This window comes from Mandrillus leucophaeus, unplaced genomic scaffold (assembly GCF_000951045.1).
Source record: "Mandrillus leucophaeus isolate KB7577 unplaced genomic scaffold, Mleu.le_1.0 Scaffold223, whole genome shotgun sequence".
Taxonomy (NCBI): domain Eukaryota; kingdom Metazoa; phylum Chordata; class Mammalia; order Primates; family Cercopithecidae; genus Mandrillus; species Mandrillus leucophaeus.
In genome coordinates, this window is record NW_012102288.1 from 3,401,556 (window position 1) to 3,423,728 (window position 22,173).

The 22,173-nt window shown below is 48.3% G+C and overlaps 2 protein-coding genes across 2 annotated transcripts in view; one reads left to right on the top strand and one right to left on the bottom strand.

The window, feature by feature from the left end:
- Nucleotides 1–22,173, top strand: part of TRAM2 (translocation associated membrane protein 2) — an 81,663-nt gene that overhangs the window by 53,537 nt on the left and 5,953 nt on the right. The window contains exons 3-10 of the mRNA XM_011981318.1: nucleotides 8,733–8,842; nucleotides 9,354–9,470; nucleotides 15,876–15,934; nucleotides 17,152–17,236; nucleotides 17,860–17,930; nucleotides 19,349–19,453; nucleotides 19,742–19,885; nucleotides 20,764–20,927. Of these exons, the coding sequence (XP_011836708.1) occupies nucleotides 8,733–8,842; nucleotides 9,354–9,470; nucleotides 15,876–15,934; nucleotides 17,152–17,236; nucleotides 17,860–17,930; nucleotides 19,349–19,453; nucleotides 19,742–19,885; nucleotides 20,764–20,927 (855 nt within the window). The remainder of the gene's footprint in view (nucleotides 1–8,732; nucleotides 8,843–9,353; nucleotides 9,471–15,875; nucleotides 15,935–17,151; nucleotides 17,237–17,859; nucleotides 17,931–19,348; nucleotides 19,454–19,741; nucleotides 19,886–20,763; nucleotides 20,928–22,173) is intronic.
- The window catches only part of EFHC1 (EF-hand domain (C-terminal) containing 1), a 103,775-nt gene continuing 84,060 nt past the window's right edge, over nucleotides 2,459–22,173 (bottom strand). Inside the window, exon 11 of the mRNA XM_011981316.1 lies at nucleotides 2,459–2,669. Coding sequence (XP_011836706.1) covers nucleotides 2,595–2,669 — 75 coding nt within the window. The 3' untranslated portion in view covers nucleotides 2,459–2,594. The remainder of the gene's footprint in view (nucleotides 2,670–22,173) is intronic.

A 22,173-nucleotide genomic window follows, 5' to 3' on the forward strand; every position in this document is an offset into this window, starting at 1 on the left:
TGTGTGTGTGTGTGTGTGTGTGTGTGTCTATGCTCATGTGTCTGAGAACTATGGTGATGCTTGTAGTTAAAACACCGCTGGTCACATCTTCCAGGTTGGGAGGCCACAGAGGGAGTAGACCAGCAGCCTGGAGAGTGGGGAGGGGTGGAGGTCAGAATGCTGCCCTTGGAGGCTGCTTGCCCCATGCCTGTCTTAAGCTCCTCTTTTTTCCCTGCCACCTGGGGGGTAGGGCAGGCCTTCAGGGTTTAATGAGTGCACCTTCTGTGTGATTCGAAGGGACGTCAGGAGGCAGAGAGGCCTGGTGGGGAGCTAATGGGTTTGGCCCTGGCATTAGTAGCATGGTTGAGTCCTGGCCCCACTGCTGCCTAGCTGCAGGTCCTGGGGGTACAGCAACTGCTCACCTCTGCGCCTCAGCGCCATGTCAGTAAATGGAGATAATAATCCGGGATTATCGTGAAGAGTAAATGTTCCCATGAGAGGTGTTCAGTACCGTGCATAGCATAGAACAAATGACTCTTCTGTTCCTTTAGTGTCTGATTCTTTCTGTTGGAAATAGGCATAATGCTTTCATCTATTTGCATAGCACCTTACAATATATAGCTCTGTGAGAAAAGGTAGATGGTTTTATCCCATTGTTCAGAAGAGGTAACTGAGACAGAGAGACCCTGGATCATATGACAGACAAGTGGCGGTTCCAGAAGTGAGCTTCAGGTCTTTTCATGCTCGGTCTGGCTTCCTATGGGGAAAAAAAAAAAAAATAGAGCAACAAGGTAGATAAGAAGACACCACTTTATTTGTACAAAGCAGGAAGAATTTGAAGACTTACTTAAAAATTATTTTTTGAATAGAAATACATTCACATGGTTCAATTATAAATCTGTATTGAAACACTTTCCTGTACAGCTCTAACCTAGGTCAAGGTTTTTTGTACCAATTGAACCTAGACCAAGATAGACTATTTCCCACTTCCCAGCTTCCCTGTGCCCCATCCAGTCCATGACTACAGAGGGAGAGTCTTGTTCCCACCCTGCCCTCCCTTCCTTTCACACCCCTCCTCCCTGTAGGCAGTCCCTGTTGTGTCCTGTGTACCCTCCCACACTTTCTTAACTGGCCATCCAGTGTTGCTTTATGTAGATACAAATGCTTATTTTTCTTTCCTGCCCTTTCTTACATAAAAGATGGAATACTATATGCTTCTTCTGTACCTGGCTTTTTTCCCCAACAAATAATGTATCCTAGATAATCATTTCATATCAATATGTAGAGAGCATCATCAACTTTCTAAAAATTTGTTTTGAGGTATAGTGCATGCAGCCAAGTGCCCATGTTGATGAATTCTTACATATGTACACACCCATGCATCTCTAGCCTAGATCAACATATAGCACCCCAGCTTCCTCCTGCCCCTCCCAGTCAGCACCCCTCCTAAAGTAACCACTGTTCTGATTCATAAATCCCCTGGTTACAGTTTTCCCTGTTCTTGATTTCATTTTTCTCATTTTTAAATCGCTCTATTGCTTACATAAGTATTTTTTAAATTGTTGCTGGGTCAGCATAACCTGGAGGTGTGGTTAAATACAGATTTCTACTTTAAGTTTCTGAGCCAGTAGGCCTGGGGCAGGGCCCAAGAATGTGCGTTTCTAAGCTCACAGGTGTTACTGATGCTATTGGCCCATGGCCACATGTTGAGTAACCCTGGTGTATTATAACTGTGTCTAGCAGTTCCCTATAGATAAAACAACATGGGTTGTTTCCATTCGTTTACCGTTAAAAACAGTGCTGTGGTGTCTAACCTTGTACACATGTCATTTTGACTATAGCAGGTACCAGCTGCAGGATAAATTTCCAGAAGTAGAATTGCTGCATCAAAGGATTGAGGCGTTTGTAATCTCAGTAGAAATTGCCAAATTGCCCTCCAAAGAGGTGGTACCATTTTACATTCCTGCTGGCAGTGTGTAAGAAAGAGTCCGTTTCCCCACAGCCTGAGCAAGAATATATTGTCAAGCTTTGGATTTTTGCCAATCTGATAGGTATGAAATGGTATCTCAGTGTAGTTTTAATTTGCATATCTCTTCTGTGTAAGGCTGAGCATTTTTTTAAATGTATAAGGATCATCTTTTCTGTGTTTCTTTTTTCTGTGGCTTGTCTGTTTATATCCTTTGTTCATTTCTACTCAATTTTTAAAAATCCTTTTATTGTCAAATTATAGCAACTTACTACCTATTAGCAAGATTAGCCCTTTGTCTCTGATCTGAATTGTAAATATTTTCCCCAGGTGATCATTTGCCTCCGGCTTTTGTTTGTGGTGATGTTTCCGTATCTAATTCTGGATTTATATATAGTGTAAAAGACTCAAAATAATATGAAAACAGAGTTGGCTCTTAGCACAGAAACCCACAGAAGAAAATTTTACAAATCCAGATTTGCAGGGCTTCGGAAAGAAACTGGGAATACAGTGATGCTCTTTAAACAACTAGCTTTCAGACAAAAGAAGAAGCTTCTAGGACAGATGCCTGCCCCCGCTCAGAGGAGTTCTCAGAAGCAGATGGGATGGCAGTAGTAAGTGGACACCAGCTCAGGTTGTGCAGAGGAGGTCAGAGACCGCACAGTGGGATCCAGACAGGATTGGGAAATGTAAAGGCAGGCAGGAGAAGCTGCTTGCAGGTGACCTCAGAAGGAAACAGGAAAATATCTATTAGTCATAGGAAGCGGAGCAGGAGGTCAAGCAGAATGTGACTCCCCAAAAGGGACAGCTGCCCACAGAGATTGTCAAAACAGCTAAGATTCTGACTGTTTCAGGTCTCCCTTTAAACTGTAATCAAAGATAAGCAAAGCGAGTGTCACTTTTGGTAGGAGGTGGGATAACCCACTACGGTGGGAAGGTCATCATTGAAGGTGCTTTTTACCAAAGCTAGATTAATTCCTACACTAGAGCATATTGGCATACTCCATCGGGTTATATAGGAAGAAGGCTCATCGAGTATTGGTGTTGGAAAGGTATCAGGGGTCAGGAAGGTTGGAGGTTACACATCTGTGGTCTGTAGTCAGAGTTGGCCCACAGATGTGTTTTCTTTGGCCAGTCTGGTGTTGGCCCATACAGTGTTTTTAAAAATTTCGAATTAGTCACCAGCATTTTAAAATCAGATGATTCCACATAAAGATTTTTCTTTGCTTTTGAAATACTGGGACTCCAGCCACTGGGTTGCGCCTCTCCCGTAGCCACAGTGACTGAGATGCAGCTTCGTCACTGCCTCCCTCACCCCTGTGGGACACAGTGTGGGATGTGCCCCTCCTCTCTAGTGTGTCCCTGACACCGAGGCTGCCTGTTGCTACCGTTTATCTCAGTTTTAATGTGTATTTATTTAGTAAGGTTAAAAGGTCAGTGGATATCTCTTAAACTTGTTTCTCTCAAAGTGGAGATGTGAAAGATAGACCAAGAGGGTGATGTGTTTAAAGGAAAACAGTGTAAAGCATATTTCTCTGTGGAAGTGAAGAATATGACCTGCTTGATGCAGTGGGCCTCTGTATTGAAAGCAGCTGTCTTAAGACACCTGGACCACCTGGCTCGTTTGTGCTCCCCCTGCGCCCTTGTAGGCATTTTGTTTTGATCTAAAATCAGAGTCACCTGTCTGGCCTCATAGGCCAGAGATGTGCTGGACTTATTCTTCTAAAAAAATATAATAGATTATTGCCAAACGATTGCTGTTCTTTTTGAGAGCTCATGCACGACAGGGGCAGTCTATGAGAAGTGGGAGCTCTAACCTGGGTCGTGTGAGGGATATTTATTTATTTGTTTATGATGGAGTCTTGCTCTGTCGCCCAGGCTGGAGTGCAGTGGCAACAATCTCAGCTCACTGCAAGCTCCACCTCCCGGGTTCATGCCATTCTCCTGCCTCAGCCTTCTGGGTAGCTGGGACTACAGGCACCCGCCACCATACCTGGCTAATTTTTTTTTTTTTTTTTTTTGTATTTTTAGTAGAGACGGAGTTTTACCATGTTAGCCAGGATGGTCTCGATCTCCTGACCTCGTGATCCGCCCGCCTTGGCCTCCCAAAGTGCTGGGATTACAGGCGTAAACCACTGCGCCCGGTCTTGTGTGAGGATTTTTGTAAGAATTAGTGAGCAACCAAAATTTAAAAAGAAAAAAAAAAATCAAAAACGATAGTTTGTTTATAGGCACCTGGAAGAGGACAAAGGTCCAACCTCTGTAGCTCTATGAAAACAGAAAGCGCCAAGCCAACTTATTACTACTTTTGCACCAACCTAATACTTTCCTCCTCTGATCAAAAGTAGGAAGATAGGGCTGGGTGTGGTGGCTCACACCTGTAATCCCAGCACTTTGGGAGGCCAAGGCAGGTGGATCACCTTAGGTCAGGAGTTCAAGACCAGCCTGGCCAATATGGCAAAACCCCATCTCTACTAAAAATACAAAAAAAATTTGCTGGATGTGGTGGCCCGCGCCTGTAATCCCAGCTACTTGGGAGGCTGAGGCAGGAGAATTGCTTGAACCCAGGAGGTTGTGGTGAGCCGAGATTGTGCCATTACACTCCAGCCTGGGTGACAGAGCGAGACTGTCTCGAAAAACAAAACAAAAAGTAGGAAGATAGCAGGTAAGGAGGGAAGCCATGGAGATAATTTCTGCAAATTAGAATACAGTTTTGAGTATTTGTGTGTGAAGCTGTTCCTTATGATAGTAGGAATAAGAGGTCAGAGGAATGGCATGTTACCAGAAATGGAGCGGTGATGGAGTGGGATGGGGGGCTGTGTTGACCTTGAGGTGGCATTTGGTGGCTGGGTTCTAGGAATGAGGAAACCCAAGAAACAGACTGTGTCCCTTAACTCTGTGAACTCTTTCCTCATTCACTTTCCTTGTTCATCTCATGAGATAGTTACGATGATTGACTCAATCTGCATAGCCAGCGTGTTAGCTGGTTCTTTTGATTCCGTCACGGAGTCTACCCGACGCACATGTCTTCTGCCATTGCTCCACCTGGAATTCCTGCGGGCGCCTCCTGACTGCTCTTCCAGCCTTGCCGCTCTAACCCGTTCTCCCTGTGGCAGGAAGAGATTTCTGTATGAACATGTGACTAAACTCCTCCAGTAGCTTTCATTCCTTTAGGGTACAGTCCACATGTCTTGCCCTGACCTCTAAGGGGTCCTTCCTGATCTCCCACCTCTGCAGGTCTCCAACCTTCTGCTCCACACCCCCAGCCTTCAGTCCACTTCAGAGCATTGACACACCTGCATGCGGGTTTTTTCAGAGCATTGACATCCCCAGCTGTTACTGTTTTTTAAATCGTAAAATACACATAACGTAAAACTTACCGTCTTAACCATTTCTAAGTGTACAGTTCAGTACTGTTAAGTACATTCACGTTATTGTACAACCAATCTTCAGAACTCTTTTCGTCTTGCAAAACAAACCCCGTACCCATGAAATAGCACTTCCTGTTCCTCCCACTCCCAGCCCTTGGTAACCACCATTCTGCTTTCTGTCTCTAAATTTGACTAGTCTAGGTAACTCATATATGAATGGAATCATACAGTATTTGTCCTTTTGTGATTGACTTATTTAACTTAGTCTACTGTCCTCGAGGTTCATCCATGTTGCAGCATGTGTCAGAATTTCCTTTTTTTTAAAGGCTGAATCATCTTCCACTGTATATGTTCAGCACATGTTGTTTATTCATTCGTCAATCCACGGACACCTGTGTCGCTTCCATCTTTTTGGCTATTGTGAATAGTGCTGTTATGGACATGGATGTACAAATATTTTACTGAAATCTGACCCCCCAATTACCCTACCACCCAGAAGTGGAATTGCTGAAATATATGGTAATTGTATTGTTAACTTTCTGAAGAATCACTATACTGTTTTCTGCAGTGGCTGTACCATTTTACACTCCCACCAACAATGTACAAAGTTTCCAGTTTCTCCACATCCTCACCAATACTTGTTGTTTTCTGTTTTTTATTTTATTTTCTTTCTTTATTTATTTATTTTTCTTCATTGTAGCCATCCTAATGGGTGTGAGGAGATAACCTTGTTGTGGTTTTGATTTGCATTGCCCTAATGAGTGGTGTTGAGTATCTTTCATGTCTTTATTGGCCATTTGTATTTCTTCTTTGGAGAAATGTCTCTTCAAGAACTTTGTCCCTTTTAGAATCAGGTTGTTTGGTTTTTGTTGTTGAGTTACACTTCTTTGGCTGCTGGTGTTTCAGTGTACGAGGATTTGGTGTGTACCCGCTAAGCTCCAAGAGGGCAGGGGCTGTGCCCACCTTGCTCACTGCCGTCTCCCAGCACCCAGCATGGAGCCCTGTGCATGGTTTGTCAGCCAATGAGGATACGTGTGTGCAGCTCTCAACAGCAAAGGAACACGAGTCTGTGTTTATTTCTACATTCATTCTAGTTTCAACAAGGATTTCAGACTATGGTCACATCTCTTTGGAACCCTACTATTTGGGATCAAGAATAGCAGGTGACCCTCTTAAAGGGCTTTAAAATAGCTAATCTAAGGTCTTGTCAGGTACTGTTTCACTGATTTTTGGACTGTGCTTGTTTGGTTGAGTATAAATCCCATTTTACCTAATAAGGATGATCTTGATGATGAAACTGTGTTTAGTTATAATTTCAAAATATGCAGCCACCTAATCGATCTCTTTATGAAGAAGGCAAGGAAAATGTAATCCTGGCGTCACACGTGGTAGAGCAGAGAGGCAGGGCCATGAGTCTCCTCTCCCTCATCTTCATGTCTTCTCCTCGGGTCTTCAGTGCCTGACTCCCCGTCCTGGATCCCAGCCCTTCAGTCCTCAGTGGCGTAGGCTCATCAGCTCTCTCTCACTGACAGCCCTCCTTCTCCCTTCCTTTCTCTTCTCCTGCCTTGATTCATGCCCTGTGGCTTCTTACCTGGATCACAGGAACAGCTTTCTAACTGGTGTCCTTACCTCTGGGCATGTTCACTGCTGCCAGAGTAAATGTTCCAGAACGCAAATGTCATCATTTTCCTGTTTAATTTGAATTCTTCGATGTTTCCACGTTGCCTTCAGGATAAAGTCCACACCCTTTCACATGGCATACAAGGCCATGCACAGCAGCCTGCCACTCACCATGGTGACCTCTCCTCCGCCCCCAGCACTCCAGCCACAGTCCCTTCATTCTTTGTGGATGTGGCTTTCTCTGGCTAGGATGCCCTCCGCCCCCGCAACAGCCTCCCCTGCTGGTCCCCAAGTTCCGATGCTGTCCTGTTCACCCTGACCAGTGAACAGTTTACCCACCACCTTCCCCCTAGCCAGAGCGGGGCCCTCGCCTGCTGTGGCTCACTGTGTGTGCCTCTTGGGAGTGCTGCCTGTCTGTAGTGTAATTGTACATCTGTCTGTTAGTCTCCCTGCTGCACTGTATGTTTTCCAACCAGGGGTGGTGTCTTTTATCTCCATGTTTCAACAGTTAGCCCAGTGCCTCTCACAGAAGAGGTCTTTGTGGAAAGGAAGAGGGAGAGGAAAAAGGAAAGTTTGTCTGATTTCAAAGATCATGCTCTCTCTGTCCTCGCCACCTCCTCCCACCCCCTCACCACTGCCCACCGTTACATTCCCTCAGTCTAGGGTGGCTGAGATTAGGGTGGACTCCCAGAGTGACCCAGTCAGCTTGACTTTGTTCCCTGGCCACCCTGAAACAAACTCAGCCTGGCTACCTTCTGGTAAATGCATCTCAGCAGCGAGATGACTCATGTGTGTGTGACTCAGAGCGAATGCAACACAGCTGGAGAGCAGCCATTTGCCTGGTGGAGGTGGGGGTTGCAGAGAGCAGACCAGACCCAGGCACACGGCCACCAGGCTCACAGCCCCGCAGCCTGCTGCCCACTGACTGGAGCAAGCATGCAGATTCTCCCCTGTCCACAGGCTGCAACGGCAGAGTTTCACAAGATTGCTCTACCTGGGATGCTGTCTCATTTATTACTATTAAATTGTATTTTAATAAGCTACCATTTAAACAGACTTCCTGTAAATTGTTGGCATTGTTGTAAGCAAATTATCTCATTTGATCCTTACCATAGCCCAACAACAAAAATAATAGCAAGTATGTATATAGCACTTACTAGGTGCCAGACACTGTTCTAAGCACTTCGCATTTATTCATTTAATTCTCATAATAAACCTACTATGCAGGAAATGTTGCCCTCATTTTTCAGATGAGAAAACTGAGGTACAGAAAAGTCACACATGGAGATAGATACCCCTGCGACACATGGGACAGAGCTGCGGTACAAACTGAGGAGTCCAGCTTCTGAGTCCACCTTCAGCCCTTATGCGGTGCTTTCTTGAGAAAGCATAACTGTAGTCCCATTTTACAGGGGAGGAAATTGAGGCTCAAAGAGGTTAGTCCTTTATCCACAGTCACACAGTTAGGGAGTGATAGAGCCAGTGATGGGGATTGGTGGTCTCCAACCCTGGCTCCTAACCGCTGTGCTCTGCTGCACTGACTTGGGAGATACTGTTACGACAATGCAGCCACGCACTTGGTTCTCCTCAGTCACCTTCGTTGGTGCTTCCAAGAGCTAAGACCAGAGGGTGGGTAGGAATCTGGGGCAGAAACCAGAAACCTTCTTCTGAGTCTGGGGCTATAGCAAATGGGTACCATTTGATGGCACATTTTGCTTCCCATCTCATTTCAGTTTTGGGTCCCAGAGTATTTCCTTCCCCCAGGGATGCTGATGGGACTTTTATTACCTCCACAGACAGTGAGACCGTGCACTACCACTATGGCCCTAAGGACCTGGTCACAATCTTGTTCTACATCTTCATCACCATCATCTTGCACGCTGTGGTTCAGGAGTACATTTTAGATGTAAGTGACATGTCTGGATTCTGAGATCAGAAGCTGGGGAGGTGCCTTGGGGTGGAGGACCTGGCCTTGGAGGAAACCGCAGCTCTGCACCCATTCATCCTCCAACTTGCTTGCGCTGGTTGGGTCTATTGCCTGGGCTTCCTTCACCACGCTTTGAGTTCTGTTCCCTCTCACAGCCTCCTTTAATCAGCACATGGAACGGCAGTATTTATTACCCAGAGAGAAAGCTGTCTGGAGATGGTCTCCCTATGGGTCTGTGGCACATGGAGTAATTGGGGATGTTTTCTTTACACGTAGACTAGAGGCATTCATCTTGCCACTTTCTCAAAATGCTTGCCTTAGACCAAGCACTGTATGCACACAGTAGGCTTACACCAAATACCTTGGATTATGGCCAGCTGCAAACTTCTAAGGATGTTCAACCCTTTTGTGGGGAGAAAACAGGAGTTTGAAACCTGCCCAGTATGGATACCTTTGTATATTAATATGAGGGGTTTTCTTTATCCTTTAGAAAATCAGCAAACGGCTTCATCTCTCCAAGGTCAAACACAGCAAGTTCAATGAATCTGGACAGCTGGTCGTCTTTCATTTCACCTCGGTGATTTGGTGCTTCTACGTGGTGGTGACGGTGAGCCATTCTCAGGACGGCTGAAGTGGGAGAGCTCAGACCAAGGGGCACTTCTGGCTCTGGGATTGCTGATCAAATGACTGCAGAGGACACCTTGCTCTTTTTCTTTTTCTGTTAAGGGGAACAAGTTTCTTAGAACCTTCTTAGCTTCTTAGAAATGAAACTATGTTTGCATTCTCGTGGTATTGCAGAGAGATGCCATTTTATAGCTGGAGAGAGTCATCTTGGCCAACAGTCACCACTTGTTATAATCATTATGCAATACTGCAGTAATGATACCATGTACCTACATTAACACTGTATTGTTTTACAAGGCCCTTCTACAAACACGGTCCCATAAGATATGTTTGATGTTCATTCTGATACCCGTGTTCCAGATTGAAGAGTTCCAAGCTCAAATTTTGCAGTATGCCTTTGGGTCTGTGGTTTTGAAGCAGCAAGGATAGTTTGGACTTGGACGTAGAGTTCCAAGCCCAGCTTACTCTCTGTTTTACTACCTTGGCCTTCTATAAACGAGGCCAGCCTCACTCTCTCAGCTCATCAAATCCTGTGAGAGTCAATGCCGTTGCAACAGATGCCCGCAGGACCGGACAATTTCCCCTCCTTTCTACGTAAACGGACTCTTATTTCAAGCAACCTTTGATACAGCAAAATTCCCTCATAGAAAGGAATGCAGATGGTCCTTTGGAGTTTGCTGTAACAAGACCTTGCCTGTCCTGCTAGGAAGTGTTGAGTTAGTGCCCACCACCACCTGGAGCTCCACCTTTCTGTAACCTGGGCCGCTGAGGAATCCATGCCTGGGTCTTGGAAAATTCAGCAACCCTGTGACCTCTTTAAGATTTCCTTCTTGGCCTTCCACAGATCCCTCCCTTTCTTCCTCTTCTTTCAGTGACAGTGATGGGCCCTTCCATCACAAGGAACTCTGTCTCTAGAGCTGAATGTTGAATTCCTATTCTCAAAGCCAGAGTCAACATGTCCTTTTGTACATTGTTTTTATTCCTGTTATCATTTCATCGTAGAACAGCTTTCCTAAGCAGAGCGCTAGGAATTTTAAATGAGAGGCCCAAGACTTCTGTCCTCTCAAGCAAGGCTACTCTGTCACAGTCCCAGGGGCAGATTGACACTGTGTGAACAGTGCATCCCTGCTGTCGTGCCGTGCACGTAAGTCCCTAGACTTCCAGGTTTCAGACCACACCTAGTCCCTTGACGTTCCGTCCGTGCCCACCCCTGGAGGCCTAAGCTGCTTTGAAGCAGAACAGCCTCAAGATACCAAAGATGCTTAACCGCTGTTCAGGAGAAGGATTGCCTCATCTCTGAGTCACTTTTACCCTTTCAACTTCACCCCCAGACATTCCACCGCAGCTGGGACACGTGGTGACCAGATTTGGAGGCTAGAGCCAAGTTGCTTAACATGCCTTCCAGGGTGTGAAATGCTCAGCAGCTCTGTCTTTGCCTCTCTCAGTTCTTCAAGGATTTGAACATGATGCTAATTAGTTTGAGAGCACATAGGCTTGTCTTGGGGAGGCACCTAACAGTCTTTTATTCTGGGGAGAGCCAGTTCCCCACTCAACATATTCAATAGGCACAGAGACCAGGGGACCACGGAAAGCTCCAGTGACCCCCAACTCCTCCTGACAGCATTTGACTCCTTGCCCTCCTCCATCGGAACCGTGCTTCCTAGAAGGAAAGTGATTGAAAAAGAAGAGAGGTAGTTCTGTAAAAGACATAAAAACAGCTTGTTTTTTAAAAAATCGTATTTTTCTGTTATGATGCAAATTTTTTCACGACTCTTCTTTCTCTCGCTTTCCACAGTCATTTCATCTGCAGGTCCTGCCAGCTGTACCTCCCAAACCCATTGAGACTGTCTGCCGCTTTCTGCCTGCACCACCACCCCTAGTCTAGTGACACTTGACCAGGGGAGATTTGGGCCTATAGGGGACATTTGGCAATATGCTACTGATATCTAGTGGGTGGAGGCCAGGGATGCTACGATACAGCCTTTAATGCACAGGACAGCCTCCACAACCGAGAATTATCTAGCCATAGTGCCAAGGTTGAGACACCTTGATCTGTGTAGTCCAAGCCACCATCTTCTCTTGCCTAGACACTGAATATCTTTTTTTCTAGGAGACTGTTTCCACTCTTGTACCCTCCTACCCCAATCCATTTTCTGCTCAGCCAGATGGATCTTTTAAAACAGAAATAAAGCCATACATTCCCATGCTTAAAAGCCCCCATCACACTTGCAGTGAAATCGTTTTTCCTCCCCACTCATGGGATCTGGGTCCTGCTGATCCTGCTGGTCTCATCTCACTGGCCACAACCCCACTTTTGTCCTGGCTGTTCTGCATCCTGGGCTTTGTGCACTGGTGGTTTCTCTGCTCAAGGGCTTCATCCTCTGCCATCCCATGGCCAACTCCTTCTTGCCATCGAAGTCTCTTCCCAGATACCATCTCCTCAGAGAATCCCCCACCAATTGGCATTTTCTGTACTGTGCCTGTTGCTGGTGCTTTTCTTGTTGGTGTATTCTGTTTGTTTCTCCCACTAGATTCTGAGCTGCCTGCTAGCAGGCACCGTGCTCACTGCTGTATCCCTGGTATGGTGCCTGGCGCATACTAAGTGCCCGCTAAATGTTGGCTGTAGAATGAGTGAGTAAACTGCAAATGCATCTTCTCTCTCCAGCCTTCAACATTTTTTAAGTAATGAATTGGTTGTTTTAATAAATATCATAAATGATTATTTTTAAAAAAGCGAACAATATAGAGAAGTTCAAAAAAGCAAATTCCTCCCACCAGAAATACCAGTATTATTTTGGTGTTTGACTGAAACATTTCTCTCTGCATATATAGAAGGAGAGCAGTGGGAGTGTGGCTGGACCACCAATCATTTTATGGGAATGTCAGCCTCCAACTTTTAATCTACCTTTGATCGACTACTCATTGTTCAGGGAAAAAGAACAGAACACTCCACTGGAGAAAGCAGGATGGGTGGGCGTTTGGTCTTCCCTGTCTGACTTCCTTGCCATATCTGACTTCATATTTTAGAACCAAGTAGAGGGAATGTCCTTAACGCTGGTGCTTGTACCAGGACCGGTTTCTACTAACAGACTAGTTGCTTTAGGGCAGATTTTTAGTGCATGGTTGTTCTGATGGTCAAATAATATAAGGTATGTCTGAATTTATGTAACACTTGCCTGTGCTGTGTCTGAATTACGCTGTTCTTCGTGGTTGTGTTTGTTCACACACCAAAAGGAAGGCTGCTGGGGAAACAGGAGGGATCTCTCCACCTTGTTGAGGCCTTGCTTAGCTCATGGGTGAATTTTTAGAATCAAGAGACAACAAAGGATTTCAAAAGCTTCTCCAAACCATCCGCTGGGGCCTGTCAGTGGATGGGATGTGGGGTGGGTTTCAGGTGCTTGCTGGGTCACCCTCAGCCCCCTGTGGACTCAGGTGCTTTGTGTGCCTGAGCTCAGAGGGTGCCCCAGCCTCAGTCCTCCCTCAGACAGCTGCCTGGACAGAGGTCTGGAAAAGGCTGTTCTCAGAGCAGTGAGTCATTTTTCCTCTGGCTCCCCCTGCTCTCCTCCCTCCACCCCTTTCCTCCTCCAGTCCCAGTGGACTGGACATTCACAAGCAGGCAACATTTTTCTGGGGAGTTTCTTTGCTTGTTGGCTTCAAAGTTCTGACCTCTTTGTCTCTAAGTAAGAGGCCAAGCCAAGGAGCGTTCCTGTTTAAAATCATGAGATTGTCTGGGCTTTACATTGCTCTCAGTGCTGCTTTTCTTGGCGAGTCTTGTTTTGGCAAAACTTTCTCTCCCACCTCAGTTTCAGAAGTACCATTTTTCCTGCTAAGTACATTGCTGCTTCCTCTAGGAAGAGACGTTGTCACCTCTCTGATGTCCCTGGAATGAGGTAGCCTAGGGCAGGAGAGCTGATGAAGGCAGGCGTGTGTGCGTGACAGAGGGGGCGGGTGGGGGTGATAGAAGCAGTGTATGTGAAAGAGCTCACAACTGTCACGACCGCCACACACGCCACCACCAGAGAGCCTCGTCCACTTTTATTCCTCAATCAGCGCATGACCCAGGGAGGAGAAAGGAGGGCAGTGGTAGTGAGAAGAGATTAGAAATGAGGCCATGTAAGTTCGAGGTGAGATCATTTCCTTCTAATCCAGGTGGCCGTGGCTACAGTGGTATACATGTATCCAATTGGACCTATCAGTTAGGTTGTGCTCATGGAGGCCCAAGTTTGTGGAATTAGGGCTGTGGACTCTACCTGAAAGGCATACTGACAGATCACAGGGCGTTTAGTGACTCAAAGGTGGGTGGATCAGCCCTCACTTGAAAATACAACTAAAGATCCTAATAGACAATAACCTAGAATACTTCTTACTAACCCTTGTTGGCCAAATGCTGAGCACTATAAAACCTCTGTCTTTAATCCCAGTGTGAACATTTGAGGTTCTCAGCCTTCTCATCAAAGCCACCAGCTCAGTTGATTTTCTGATTTACTGAAGCAACCTAGCCTGAAGTTGTTGGACCAGAAGGTTTGTGGCCCAACTCAGATCTCAGCTGTGCTACTGAAAAACTCTCTTGACTGGGCGTGATGGTGCACGCCTGTAATCACAGCACTTTGGGAGGTTGAGGCAGGCGGATCACCTGAGGTCAGGAGTTCGAGACCAGCCTGGTCAACATGGTGAAACCCCATCTCTACTAAAAATACAAAAAATAGCTCGGCGTGGTGTTGTGTGCCTGTGATCCCAGCTACTTGGGAGGCTGAGGCAGGAGAATCACTTGAACCTGCAAGGCAGAGGTTGCAGTGACCCGAGATCGTGCCATTGCACTCCAGCCTGGGCAACAAGAGCAAAACTCCGTATCAAACAAACAAAACTATCTTATTTCAGGAGATCCTGCCTATCTGTTTTTTCATTTTCCCATTTCTAAAATGAAGTCATCCTAATCTAATCTGCTCTGCCTTCTCTGAGTGACAAATAAGAGCCCTTTCTTCAGAAGAGAGAAATTGCACAAAGCATTCATCATTTGTTCATTCGGCCAACTGGTGTTTATTGCACTCCTGTAGTGTCAGCCGACTCTTGCCTGTGGCAGATTGTTTCTTTCCGTGTTTTGTAATCTTGAATTATAAATTCATCTTTAGCAAGGTTTTATCTGTGGCAATCCTGAGCATCCTTGGATGAGGGTATGTCCCTAGGGTATCACTGGCCCACAACACTATTCTAATTTCTTAGCTTGGTGGCTTTTGGATCACACAGGTGGTATATTTCACCTGCAAACTCAGAGTGAACCTGAGGTTGCAGATTTTTAGAATACATGATTTTGTTTTCACCTTGAGTATGGGCTGAGCAGACATCTTCATTTCCCTGTGTTGATCAGCAAACACTTTCTAGTCTTTCTTGTCTCTGAGATTGCGGCCTTTCAGAGGTCCTGATCTTATACAAGGGTCTCAGGTTCCACCTCCCAAGGCACCATCTTCTGTTCTCACATGGGCACAAAAACCCTGGCCCATGAGAAGTGCCTTCTGGGCTGCTACAGTGTCACCTTACTGCTCTGCCTTTTAGCCTCCCTCTCCCTTTGGGTCCCGGGGGATTTCCCTTGCTTACTGTGAGCTCATCAGCTCTTTGTATTTAAAAGAATATTCATTAGATTTCCGCCAGCATTTCTAGATGTTTTGTGATGGGAGGATTTTCATGTTACCTTCCCCACCCCATATAAGGTGCTGGGCTAGATATTAGAATCCTAAAGGTAGGCAAGAAAAGGCCCTAATGCGAAGGGACTTGCAAGAGTAATGGAAACAACGGACAGTAATGACACAGTGTGGTAGGTGTCAGAGTCCAGCTGCATGGTGAGGCCTACGGGGTCCTGCCATGTTTCTTATTCAGCAGGATGTGAAAAGCCAAAGTAGGCTTTTCATTTTTCCAGCGGGTGGTGATTCTAGAGTTCATTTGTGTATTCATTATAGAGGCATTTCCTGAGCGCCTGCATGCCAGGCACAGGACTAGACACTGGCACATAAACTGTCTCATTCATTTCCAACAATAACTCTGTGAGGGTGGGTATTTTTATTTTGTTTTGCAGATGAGCCAGCTGTGGCTTAGGGAGACTAATGAGCTTGCTCAGAGGAGCAAGACTAATTCGCTTGTCAGACTCATCTTCAGATGTGGGTCTTTGGACCTCAGACCATGGCCCTTCCTACTCCAGCGTGACTCTTCCACAGTAAAGAAACCAGCCAAGCACCAGGGGCCCACACAGAGAAGTTCTCTGTTTTCACATTTCCCCTTCCTTCTTCTTTCTGTCAGGTGGGGGCTGGATGCATCCCTGACCCCTGGACCAGTCCTAGGGCCCCCAGCAGGTCTCATGTCCACATCTCTAAATGGTCTCTCTTCTCACCCACTGCAGGAAGGATACTTAACAAACCCAAGAAGTCTCTGGGAGGACTACCCGCATGTGCACCTCCCGTGAGTATTCTCATGACTCAGCCCCAGGGAGGAGCGACCGGGCCCGCTGCCTTCCTGTCCCAGCTGAGTGTGGCCAGAACACCACAGGCCCAGCTGGCCTGACGAGCAGGTCATGCCCTGAGCCTATTGTGGATGGTAGACTTGTCTGGAAGCCGCTTCTTCTCAGCATGCTTGACCAGCGAATCCCCAGATGAAATTCCATCTGTGCTGGCTCCCATCACGGAGGTGCCTCAGCTGCACGAGACAGATACAGAAGCAGATCAGCTCCCTCCATAATGCCCTCTGGGCTGTCTACCTTCTTGGCGACCCCCTGACATCCGTAGAGTGTCTTCCCTTCTGGCCTGCCATGGCTGGTGCTCTGTCGGAGCCAGCGTCCTCTGCCTCATATAGTGCTGCCAAGAGGGCAGTTTACCCCGAGGGCAGTACCTGGGGCCGTCTCCCTCAGGAGGCCACCCTTTGCTTTTCCTGAGAACTTTATTTTTTGTCTTTTTTTTTTTGAGATGAAGTTTTGCTCTTGTTGCCCAGGCTGGAGTGCAATGGCATGATCTCAGCTCACTGCAACTTCCGCCTCCCAGGTTTAAGCGATTCTCCTGACTCAGCCTCCCAAGTAGCTCGGATTACAGGCATGTTGCACCACGCCCAGCTAATTTTTGTATTTTTAGTAGAGACGGGATCTCACCATGTTGGCCAGGTTGGTCTCGAACTCCTGACTTCAGGTGATCCACCTGTCTCAGCCTCCCAAAGTGCTGGGGTTACAGGCGTGAGCCACTGCACCTGGCTGCCTTTCCTGAGATCTTTAAGAGCAACAATAGCAAAGGACATAGGACTGAGTTAGAACCTTCCCTTGCTGCTTAGAGCCGTTCATTGTGTCAGTATATCTGTTGGTCCCCATCTCCATCAACAGTGCTCTGTAATCAGCTCCCTCTTCAAGGCTGAAGGATTCCTCCTCCTCTGCACTCTTTTAATCATGTTTGTTTCTTTCTGTGGACTTTCCGTGTCCCTTTAAGTGGTCTTGTATGTGGAACAAGGGCACAGGCCAACAGAGAAGCCAGGGTCCCAGGCTCAGAGTGCGGTGGTCACTGGCCTTACTCCCTTGCTCCTGGACCAGCTCCTCACAGGCAGAGTCTCGGCCCATGCTTTTCCCTCCCGTGCTTGGCCAGGGCCTGCAGGGACACTTTTCTCTATCCTGCCCTTGTGACTTGCCCCCTTGTCTCCAGCTTCCAGGTGAAGTTTTTCTACCTATGCCAGCTGGCCTACTGGCTGCACGCACTTCCTGAGCTATACTTCCAGAAGGTACGGAAGGTGAGTGCTCACTTCTCCCCCTTCTTGGAGGCCATTCATTCACCACTCCCTTCCTGCTATTCCCGGGGGTACCTCCCTTCCTTTCCTCCAGAAGCATGGAGTATTGGGTGGTGATAGGAATATGTTCGGGGTTGAGCAACATGCTGAGTCGTCTCTTGGAGAAGTGCCATGTAGACCCCCATGAGTGTTGTCCACCAGTGTCAGTCTCTTGCCTGCCTCTTCCACCAGACCTGTGGCTTTGGAGGAAACCTAACTCTCATCTTCTAGATGTCAAAGGAGAGGTCTTTGCCATTTCCATAGTCTTTTTAAATTTTTACTTTTTATAGTTTCCTTCTGAATTATTTCCAAGAGCCCTCTTCTCCAGTCCCTGTTTCTTCTTTCTCAATCCAAACCTCGCCCTCTGACCCTAGACCCAAGGCTGCTGGAATTTGGGAATGGACCTGAATGCCCTTGAATTTCAGCAGCCTGATGCAGTGGGACTGTGGGACTCATGGGACATGGGACTGTGTGTTAAAGCAGCCCAGAGAAGCCTGGCCTTCTCTCAACTCCCTGCACTTTTCCCCCTTCCCTGAGTCTTCAGTTAGGGAATTATCAAATTTACCATCTGCTTCTCTTGTTTCCAGGAGGAAATTCCCCGCCAGCTCCAGTATATTTGCCTGTACCTGGTGCACATAGCTGGAGCATACCTCTTAAAGTGAGTGAGACCATGGAGCCAGCCAGAGTTCCTTGCCCTTTTATGTCCATGCATCTGTCCACACAATCATATAATTATCAGGCATTTGTTGACACCCTCTGTGTGCCTAGCACCATGCTAAGACTTGACAATACAAAGATGGTAATGGAAGATTCTTTATCTTCAGTGGTTCATTCTTAGTCTGAAGAGGGAGTTATAGACATAGGTAAGGAGAGTTTAGAATGATGAGCACCATAAAACAGTATGTATCATCTGCTCTGCAGCCCAGAAGAAGACCCTCAACAGAGAGAGCCAGGAAGACTTCCAATGGATGTTGGCCTTTAAACTATGGCTTTGCAGCTTGAAGGCCTCCCAAAGCTGGGCTCTTGCCTCACAGTGTCCAGTGTAAACACTGCTAAAGCTCGTAGCCCTGGAATTCCTTTCCCTTTGGTTTATAATGACTTGGAGAGTAGGTCTCTCTTGGTTGATCTAGAGGCAGAAAGAGTTGCTATAATGTCAGTTCTTGAGAGCCTCTTTTATGGAAAGAGTTCTATTGATGGTAATAAGCTGTGTCATTGATAATTTGGGCTTTTGCTGAGTGTTATCCATGCAGTAAAAGAGAGCACCCCACACTTTCTCTGAGCTGGCACTTACAGAGCTCACTGTGTGTAACTTTCTGCCAAGGTGCCTGGAAATCCCGAGGTGCATTGGACTAGGTCCTTGCAGCAGGCATCCTGTGCAAATGACTGACTTGGATTAGTGAGATTCAGGCGGGGAGGGAGCTCTCGAACTCTGTCTCCTGTCTCTGGTGGCCTGTAGCAGCATCAGTTCATGGATGGGTCTTTGAGGGCCGAAGGCTGTGGGGTGATGCCAACTCTGCCCTTGTGTTGGATGCTCATGTGTCACATGCATAACGGGTCTAAGAAGCCAGTCTGCACTGTCACCGTAGCAGTGGTGAGGACCGGGGAGAATGTACGAGCAGGACCACACAGAAGGAGCACTTCCTGCTTCTGCATGTATCTCGGAGCTGTGAAGACTTGGATAATGGAAAGTCAGACAACAGGAACACTTCATATTCCTATACTCAGAGCTCAGCAAATGTGTTCTGAGTACCTTTTATGTGCTTGGTTCCAGCCAAGGTGATGAGTGCAAGGTGCTAAGTACTGTGAAGGGCCTATGCCAGATTTGCTGTGGGAGCAGGCAAGGGAATCTGACCGAGACAGGACAGCTGAACAGCCAGTGGGTCTGTATTAGGAAAAACGTCTTAAAGGTGTGACAGCTAAACTGAATCCTAAAGGATGGAGCAGAGCCAGCCAGGGAATGTGGGAGTGGAAAGCAGAGTTCAGCCAGGCACAGGGGACAGCCTGAGCCAAGATGCAATGGCTTCTGCCCCACGAGCATCTCGGAGGGAATGTAAGGCTAGTCTTTTTCCCCCTCAGCCTGAGCCGCCTGGGCCTGATCTTGCTGCTGCTGCAGTACTCAACTGAGTTCCTCTTCCACACGGCTCGACTCTTCTACTTTGCAGATGAAAACAACGAGAAACTGTAAGTGGGGCTGCTGCAGGCTGGCCTGCTTAGAGGCCTGGGCAGGGGTTCCCGCTGAGGCCCGGAGGGTGGAGGGTCCCTCCCTGGGTGCACACTGCCCGCTTACCTGCAGGTGGTGCCCTCACGTTATTTTTTTCTGGAACATCTGAGTTTAGAGATCTCATCCCTCAAGCACTTTCCCAGCCACCCTTGAACCCTCTTCCCACTTGGGGTGTCTTCTGGAGAAGTGGGTGAAGATTCCTTCAAGGGCGCTAAAGACTGACATCCCTCTTTTGCCTCTGTGGGCAGGTTCAGTGCCTGGGCTGCTGTTTTTGGGGTCACCCGCCTCTTCATCCTCACCCTTGCCGTGCTGGCCATTGGCTTTGGACTGGCTCGCATGGAAAACCAGGCATTTGACCCTGAGAAAGGGAACTTCAACACTTTGTTTTGCAGGTGAGTCGAGCAGAAGTCCAAGGTGATAAGCCAGGGCTTCCTGAGTACCACAAGGAGCCTCCTGAACTTGGCGCAGCCCCTGCAGAAGGTCTGGAGGCAGCAGACCCTTTAGTCTCCCACATGTTGTTATTTTTTCGGGAAATCTTTGGATATCAGGCCTGAAGGGAGAAGAGATAGCAGCCTCTGGTTCCATCCAAACCATCTTCACCCGCTGGTCCTGGCCTGCTCAGACTGCAGTCCAAATAGGAGTCCCGTACATTTGTCTGGCACTTCGTGGCACATACAGACGTCACACTCAGTGTCTCAGTTGATATCATTCTCTTCTTCTTGCGTGTGGGGGCTTTAAAACTATGTGCTCAGTGGCCTGGCCAGTGGCCTCCTGTACCAGTGAGAAAGGCAGCGAGGAAGCCACTATTTCCCAGAGCCCCTAGGCCCAGGAGAGTGATTTGCCCGGGGTTGTTCCACTTTTAAGTGACATGTTAAATGAGAAGCCACTCTTCCAGAAATTCAGATCATTTGAATTCCACCAGTATTTGTGGAGCTTACATTAGTCTTGTTCTGTGCGATGTACGCAGAAGAGACACAGCCATGGACTCCTCCCTCGTCACGGGAGTAGCGTGATTGTAGAGCTGGCCGTACGTCTGTCGCCACTTCCTTCCCATCTCCCTGGCACATGTGATGTGTGCTGGAGCAGAGACTGACTGAAGCACACACTCTTCCTGGTGATAGTGGTGGTATGCAAGAGGGCTGGCGGTGAAAGAGGAGCTGATGAGCCATGAGAACGGCAGGGCCCCTGGCCCTTGTTCTCCCCCGCACAACCCAGCCACAAGGCTGTGAGCCCAAGCCCCGGCCTAAGCCCACCCCCTGCCCCTCCGTAGGCTCTGCGTGCTGCTGCTGGTGTGTGCTGCCCAGGCGTGGCTCATGTGGCGCTTCATCCACTCCCAGCTTCGGCACTGGCGGGAATACTGGAATGAGCAGAGTGCAAAGCGGAGAGTCCCAGCTACACCCAGACTACCAGCCAGGCTCATCAAGAGGGAATCTGGTGAGTGCCAGGGCCCTTGGCAGAGAGTGGAGCCAGGGAAGTCTGGCTGGGATGGGTGGGAGAAGCCAAGGCACCAGGCTTCTTGGGTGCTCCCCAGACCAATCCTGCCAGCTTCTCCTTCCTGACTCCTTCCTCGGGGCTGGGGCTCCTAGCTCCCTGGTTGGCACGTGGCTGGGTGTGGGCCAAGGACAGACTGGGTGAGGCTGGCCCTAACTAGGCTGGGAGCCCTGGCCACCGTGGGGCAGGGCCGTGGCTGGGCGGGGAACTCTGGCAGGAAGCGTGTCCTCAGGGTGGCTTCTGGACCCCAGCCAGCTGCTGCTGCTGCTGCTGCTGCCGCCGCCCATTCTCAGTGCCGGACAGTGGCCTCTGTCCTCACCTGCCCTTTTGCTCCACATCTCAGCCTGCCCCTGCCTCCCAGCTTGCTGGCTCCTCCTCTGTCTCCAAGAATGACTCACAGTGACACAGTGCTAGGTGGGGGGTAGGGGTGGGACACCCACTTCTCCTTTGGCCCCTGCATGCACTCCAGTCATCACCCACCTTCAGCAGGTCCCCAGGCCCTGCCAACCCTGCACGTTCTGCCCAGCCTGGGGGCCTGTCTGCACTGGGCGCTGCTTTCTGACTCACCTGCTTTTCTCCAGGCGGCCACCTGGTTGGCAAAGGCTTACGTGTGTTTGAACCAGACACGCGCGCAGCTGGGTGTGTTGCAGAGTCAGGCCTGGCTGGCAGGGGCGCTATGGGGCATAAGACTGCAGCCAGTACCTCTGACTTTGAGCAGGCGCACGGACGTATTTTGAACAATAGAAAGAGCACAATTATTCTGCCAGAGGAGTGTTGGGCATCCGCGCGAGGCCTTGTTCCTACAGCCTCTCATCCCCCTCCCTTCTGTGGCCGCTGCTCCTAGGAGTTCTTGCTGAACTGAAAATGGGCTGATGCCTTGCAGGGGCCTGAGAGGAACTGAGGACATTGAGACAGTGACAGCATCTCAGTGATTTCGGCGAGTATCTAGCCCCAGCCTCGGGCTTGGGCAGGCTGGCCTCTGTTGTTGCTGAGTTACTGTGCGTCATCCGAGGCCCTTCCTGCTAAAGCGCAGTCAGAGACCAAGCCTCCCAAACGGGGCCCTGGGGAAGACAGGACCCTCCTGGGAGCCATCTGCTGGCTTCTGTTTGCTGTGCAAGGCTGCAGCCCTGCGCCCCTTTGGTGCATCCATGTGTAGCAGCCGGGCTGCCTGGACCCTTTCCTTGGCCTG